At 51.5% G+C, this 6,944-nt stretch overlaps 1 protein-coding gene and 1 pseudogene across 3 annotated transcripts in view; one reads left to right on the forward strand and one right to left on the reverse strand.

Annotated features, from left to right (window-relative positions):
- Positions 1-760: 760 nt before the first annotated feature.
- The window catches only part of ZNF500 (zinc finger protein 500), a 9,205-nt gene continuing 3,021 nt past the window's right edge, over positions 761-6,944 (forward strand). The window contains exons 1-4 of one of the 3 annotated variants that reach the window (XM_015590927.2): positions 761-2,041; positions 3,625-3,805; positions 4,027-4,094; positions 5,355-5,463. In XM_015590927.2, the coding sequence (XP_015446413.1) occupies positions 1,619-2,041; positions 3,625-3,805; positions 4,027-4,094; positions 5,355-5,463 (781 nt within the window). In that variant the 5' untranslated portion in view covers positions 761-1,618. Of the gene's footprint in view, positions 2,042-3,606; positions 3,806-4,026; positions 4,095-5,354; positions 5,464-6,944 lie in introns of all 3 variants that reach the window. The other 2 variants (XM_025048238.1, XM_006913854.3) reach the window with 2 other exon arrangements.
- LOC112481612 lies at positions 4,673-4,792 on the reverse strand (annotated as a pseudogene).

Here is a 6,944-nt window from a genome sequence, read left to right on the forward strand (position 1 = left end):
TGAGTGCCCTTAGACCTCCCCCAGGCTCCACTGAGACACCAGGGAATGTCTAGGTTACCCCCAGTTCATGGTGCCTGCTTGGTACAAACTGGAGCCCAATAAACATTTGATAACAAATGAAAGAAGCAATTGATAACCAAGATGCCCCCAGGAAGTAACTTTCTAGACCATCACTTTCCAGTCTCTAAAATTAAAGGGATTGGACGAGAATAGACGCCTGGCTTCCAACCTCACCCAGCTCTGCACTTACTTCGGCGTCTGACCTGGGGCAAGTCATTCAACCTTTCGTGCCTCGGTTTCCTCATCTATAAAATAGGGATAACAGTATTTACCTAGGGTTTTTACAAAGATGAACCGAGTTAATAATCGAAAAGCGCTTAGAACAAAGCCTGGCACATAGAAAGTGCTATGTAAGTAAGAAAGTAAATTTCCAAGGTCCCCTCCACCGTGGGAGGGTGGGTATTGAAGGGACGCGGGGAAAAGGGCGTAGAAGCTGCGGAGCCGTTTGGCGCTTGCGCATGGTCACTGAAGGGGCCGGGGAACTACGTTACCCACAATGCCTCCTATAGACCCGCCTATCTAGACTCATTACCATTCTTGACGGCTCGGCCAATGGCGCGAGGATTACGTTACGCCCCGCCCAATTCTTCCCTGGGCCCGCCCACGCGTTCCCAAGCTGGACAGCCTGCTCAGCCAATGGCTTGCACGGACCCGTCTCGGGCCAGCGTTCTGCATTTGGGAGGTGGGGTCTTCTGCCTCCGGACCAGCGTCCCCAGCCAGCCAGCCCGCGGAGGTCCCCGCCCCCGCGGTCCAGCTCCCGTCCCGGCCTGTCTCTCCGGGTGCACCTGGAGTATCCCAGGGCCCGCAGCTCTGCGGGTGAGTTCAGGGGCACGGGGTCCCGGTGCGAGCTTCCATCTTGCCGCCCGTTTGCAGTGCCCCGGTTTGTGTTCCGACCTCAGCTCTCGCTCATTCTCTGAGACCTGAGGGGATGGGATGGAAAAGCAGCCAGCCGGGGAGTCTCAACTCACCCAGGACCCTGGAGCTGTAGGGAGCGCCACGGTTACTATCTACTCGGGGGAACCCGGTGCGGCGCACGAAGGTGCCTGCTCACTGAGCCCGAAATCAGGGGTCAGGTTGAGACAGAATCTAAGAACTGGGCGGAGGAGGCTCTGGTTCTCACCATATTTACAAAGGGACCCCATCCAAAAGGGCCAACTGTAATGAAAACTGCGTTTCTCAAGCTCTGATCGGTTCCAGGCACTGCACTAAACATCTCGTTAAGTTCTTTGAGCAACCTGTTTGTGGATATCATCATCTCTTCTTTTCAAATGGGGGAACTGAGGCCCAGAGCGGTTAAGTAGTTTGCCCGGAAATTAGCAGGGAGTAGTAACAGAGACAAATTGATCTACTTCAGCCCTTTTTGTCCAGGAAGGTGAGTTGGCCCTGGAGCCAAGGCAGTGGCTTATGGGTGCAGATGCTTATCCAGCCCCAGCGCTGCACCTCAAATGATGTTATCGTCTGTACACAGAGCCCTGAAAAACATCTTTCCAGTGTCTGGCCAGGGGTATAGGGAGAGACAGATTTGAGTCCTGAGAAGGACCAAAGCCTACCCAGAACAATGGCGACCTCCCAGGGCCTCCAGCCCTCGCCACCCCTGGAGCAGGAGGGGATCCTGATTGTAAAGGTGGAGGAGGACTTCAGCTGGGAAGAAACATCCTCCTTGGAGACAGAGTATCCCAGCCCGGAGACCTTCCGTCAGCTCTTCAGGCTTTTCTGCTACCAGGAGGTGGCTGGACCCCGAGAAGCCCTAAGCCGTCTCTGGGAGCTCTGCTGCCACTGGCTGAGGCCCGAACTGCACACCAAGGAGCAGATCCTGGAGCTGCTGGTGCTGGAGCAGTTTCTGACGGTGTTGCCAGGGGAGATCCAGGCATGGGTGCGGGAGCAGCAGCCGGAGAGCGGTGAGGAGGCCGTGGTCCTTGTCGAAGGGCTGCAGCAGGAGCCCAGGAAACAGAGGGTGAGGTGGGGAGCAATTTGGCTTGAGGTGAGGGAACAGGGCCTATATTCTCAGGGTGCTGCTGCTGAGGTCTGCATTTGGAGATTCCTTTGCCTCTAGAGCATGGCCAGCTATGGTCATTGAGAGGACTCGCGGCTACCTAGTTGCTGTGCATAGAAGAAGGCAACTGCAAGGTGTTTCTCAGCCTCGGCAAATGGCTGTCCACATGTTGGTTAACCACATATACCCCACTAGCCCTTTCTAAAGTAGTGTTGATTGGTTTATTAACACATTCCCAGTATAGGCAAGACACTGATTTTGATGGGAGGGAGATTGGAGACCTTCCCAGGCAGAGTCTTGGGAGTTGAAGGGATCCCAAGGCGGGGAGGGGCACTGGGAAGACCAGGGGCTGCTGGGTGCTCTGGTTAGTGCCTGCAGATATTTCTCAGTCTCTCTAGATCTATGCCATCCCATATAGTGACTACTGGCCACATTTGGCTTTTTAAATTAAAATTAAATAAAATTAAAAATGTAGTTCTTAAGTCACACCTGCTATATTTCCAGAGCTGAGTCATCACATGTCTCTAGTGGCTACTGTACTGGACAGTGTGGGTACAGGACACTTCCATCATCGTGGAAAGTTCTATAAACAATGTCACTCTAGAGCACGCTCTAACTTCTGACCAGATTTGGGGAGTGGGAAGTCTATTACAAATTTCTCCTGCATTTAGTTGCAAAACTTTCTAAAATGAAAAAAAAGTCATGTCACCTACTGTTTTAATTCTTTTTTCAGTGTTATGCCCAGATCAGATATTTGGCAAATGCTAACGGGTCATCTTTTTCCCTGTGGCAGTGCCTTGGCCACACATTGCTATTCCTTTGCATCCAGCAGGACAGACACATCCCCCCAAAACTGAATTGAGTGCAGTAAGCAAATCCTGCTGCTGTCTTGGTGACTAACAAGAACTCAGGATCCCCTCCCAGCCCCTCCAGTGTTGGTGTTTGGAGTTCCTGGCATGGTTTCCCTCTGTCACTGTGTACTTTGGAACCTTTAGAGACTGTCTCCTGTCAGAGGTGTGGAATGTTGGACAAGAGGGAGCCTGAGATGGGTTCCCAGCGCAGGTTTTCCCAGCTCTGGGAATGTTTCAGAGCTCAGAAACACTGGGACGCAAGTTCATTCAATTTACCTCCTCCGGAATTAGGAATCAGAGTATCCTGAAGCACCTGTAGACAATTTTTAAAAAATGTAGCAAATGCAGTAATGCCAACTTCCAAAATGAGATCGGATTCAGGGCCCTTTTGGCCCAAGGTCTGTCAGGAGCACCTGGAAACAAGGGTAAGAATGTGACAGTGACACCAATGCAGTCTTCTATGCACCAATGAGGAGAGACTGTGGAATCTCACTCAGCAGAGGAAGCCTTCCTTTGTCCTGGCTCACGTTCCCTCTCCCTGAGAGTTGGCTGGAGGGAGGCCTGTGTGTGGCATGTAGAGGGCAAAGGGTGCAATTTAGACACAACGAGTCCTCCCCAGTGGTGAGGATGGCCAGGGGTGCTGGAGACAGGAGGGGCTGAGAACCCTGTGGGTCGCCCTCTGACCTGGGACCTGGTGGGCAGCACTTCATTTGTGTGCAGGGCCCGGAGACGCTCTCTGATGACACAGTGCCTGACAGGACGGGGAAACAGTCTTTGAAACACCAGGCAGAGGCCCAGCCAGAGGAGCTGTCCCTAGAGGAAGGGGCTTGGCACTCCAGGAAGCATCTAGCCCAGCTGAGCCACAGACTGAAGAGAGGCTTCCAATTTTGGCCAAAGAGGGGTGAGTAGCCTCCCCTCTTGAGAAAAGCAGCCCTGCAGGGGGAGGGAGGTGAAGGGAAGAAGTGTCGCAGGTGGTCGAGGCCTATGTGCATGTGGCATGGACAGGCTCCCAGCAGGAAGCTGAGCATAGGTGGGGAGCAGCCTCACCAGTCCTGGCCCTTACTGCCATTTCCACAGGTGGGCTCTGTGGGCTTCACTGGTGACTCTGTGCTCTTTCCCCAGGTCCAGTGGCCTCCCAGCACCAGGAGACGGCATCAGCAGCCAAGTCTTTCCCTTCAGCCTGGTCCCAGGTGAGCTGGCACTTCTGGTCTGCAGCATCCCTATGGGGACACTTGTCTCCTATGGCCGGGACCTCAGGTTTCAGTGATGTTCCACCCTGGAGTGACCTTCATCTCCTGAGAAGTCTTGCCTTTTCTCAAATGCCGCCTGAATATTAGGCCTGTCCCAAAGGATTCTAGGATCCAGTGGTGAGCTAGGGCAGTCGCTCAAACTCAACTGTGTGTTAGAATCTCTTGGGATTCTGGGTAAAAATACAGATTTCCCCCTTGACTCTGGCCTGGAATAGTCTTTTATTTTGCTTGTTTGTTTAAATAACAGTTTTATTGAAATGTAATTCATATACACAATTCACCCATTAAAATGTACAGAGTTTACTGTATTTACAGAGTTGGGCAGTCATCACCACAATCAATTTTAGAACATTTTCATCACCTCTCCAAAATATTCCGTACCCATTAGCAGTCACTCCCTATTTGTCCCTCCCCCTAGCACCCAGCAACCACTAATCCTGGATTAGTCCCTGGATTTGTCTCTTCTGGACATTATTTGCTTGAGTTTTATTTTATTTTATTTTATTTTATTTTATTTTATTTTATTAGCACCTGGTTTTCCCAGGTGGTCTCTCATCCAAATACTACCCAGGCCCGACCCTGCTTAGCTTCTGAGATCAGACGAGATCGGGCTTGTTCAGGGTGGCATGGCCGTAGATAAGGCAGATTCTTTTGGGGCAACAAGGGCACAGAGAAGTTCTAAGAGAAATGGGATATTAATCAACTCAATGTATCTATCTATCTATCTATCTATCTATCTATCTATCTATCTATCTGTTGCCTGGGTTTTAATCATGCTCCCTAGGTCAGTCTGATGCTAGATTTGGGAACCACTGGCCTAGAGCCATTCTGCAGTCCTCAAGTGACCCCATTTGGGTGCCAGGGATGGCTTGAGCTGAGCTAGGGCATGCTAACTTGTATTTCTGAGGAACGTGGGCCCCAGTAGCTGAGCATACAATGGATCTGGCTGCTCCACACAGTGAATCTGTCCATACCGTCTCTGGCCCTGCAGCAGTGGGACAGAGCACAGTGGCAACAGTGTCCTCCCAAAGAGCAGGATCCTGCCATGTCTGTGAGCCAAGCTTGGGAGTAGGAGAGTGAAAGTGTAGGGAGGTGATGTGAGTGGGCTGTATTCTTGTAGGTGCCGGTGACCTTGGAGGACGTGGCCGGGGAGGTGAGCAGGACGCACCACTGTGATGTGAGTGGGCTGTGTTCTTGTAGGTGCCGGTGACCTTGGAGGACGTGGCCGTGTACCTGTCTCAAGAGGAGTGGGGGTGCCTGGACTCAGCTCAGCGGGACCACAGCTGGGACATGCTGCCAGAGAGTGAGGGTAATGTGTGGGGAGACCCTGGCCACTGCTCATCAGAAACCATGACGTCTGGTGTGGGCTGGTCCCAAGGAGGGTGGCTTCTTGCTTTCGGTTGGCTGTGGCTGGCCTAGCATCTCCCGAAAGGTGTGTGTTAGCCTCTGGAACTCACGACCCAGGCCATTCCCCCACTCAGTACCTTCCCTGCCTCCTCCCTGCCTACAGGAGCCAGTCCAGTGGTTCTCAAACTTTAGTGGCCTGAGGAATCATGGAGAGCAAGTTAAAAATAGGAACTCACCAGTCCCATGCCCAGGGGTTGGTTCAGTGGGCCAGGGACACTTTGTGGTGAGTCTGCTTGGCAGCCAGCTACATACAACCTGCAAAGCCAAGGTTGCTGGTGTCCTGTCAGTGGCCCAGCTGCAGTGGGGGCAGCGTGGCTGTTCACCCACATCCCAGGCAGGTGCCCAGAGCTATCCTGGGTTCCTTCTTTCGCCCTTTCACCCAGATGGTTGGTCTAATTTCCCTTCATCTTCTGTGCCACCCTCAGCCTTGGCCATCCACGGCCTCTCCTTACCACCACCCCAGCTCCCCACCCAACAGTGTCTCTTCTGCTCGTCCCACTTGGCTCGTCCTGCCACTCCTGTCACCCACTCATTCCCTAAAATATTTTCTAAAGAAATTGAGGTGTTGCTTTGTATCAGTTGGGGTCCTCTAGAGAAATAGAACTAATAGAATGTGTGTGTGTGAATGTATGAAAGAGATTTATTTTAAGGAATTGGCTAACATGATTATGGAGGCTGGCAAGTCCAAAGTCTGTAAGGCAGGCCAGTAGGCTGGAAATTCAGGCAAGACTTCTGTGTTGCAGTCTCAAGGCCAAATTCCTTCTCTGGGAAACCTCAGGTTTTGCTCTCAGGTCCTTCACCTGATTAGATGAGGGCCACCCCCAATATGGAGAGTGATCTGCTTAAAGTCAGCTGATTGTAGGTGTTACTCACATCTTCATTGTATCTCCACAGCAGCATCTAGGTTGGCATTTTACCAAATAATGGTACCAAAGCCTGGCCAAGCTGGCATAGAAAATTAATCATCACATACTTTCCTTTACATCCTCATTTTTTTCAAATTAAGTATTTATGGAGTGAATGAAATGAAAGTTTTCTATTGCCACATATGAGGAGAGCACTAATTTGCTGTGCATGCTGTTGCCTGCCCATTGCTCAGTGTTCTCTGTTTTGCGTATCTTTCCTGCTGTAGTTGTAACTCATGGCCAGAGGTCTCTGTTATGATGAAACTCTGGCCTCCTCCAAGGCATCAGGGTTTCCCTCCAAGAGCCATTGAAAGCCTTGGGCCCTGTTCCTCACTTCCTCTCTCTTGGAGGAAACAGACTGTACAGAAGCAAAATACCTCCCACCTCTGTCTTTCAGAGCGTCGCACTTTTCCATAGATTTTTCTGACGCCCCTTTTCCTTCACAAGGAAAAGGATGTTGCAATCCCATGGTTTCAGC

Source organism: Pteropus alecto, unplaced genomic scaffold (genome assembly GCF_000325575.1).
Source record: "Pteropus alecto unplaced genomic scaffold, ASM32557v1 scaffold44, whole genome shotgun sequence".
Classification (NCBI taxonomy): Eukaryota; Metazoa; Chordata; class Mammalia; order Chiroptera; family Pteropodidae; genus Pteropus; species Pteropus alecto.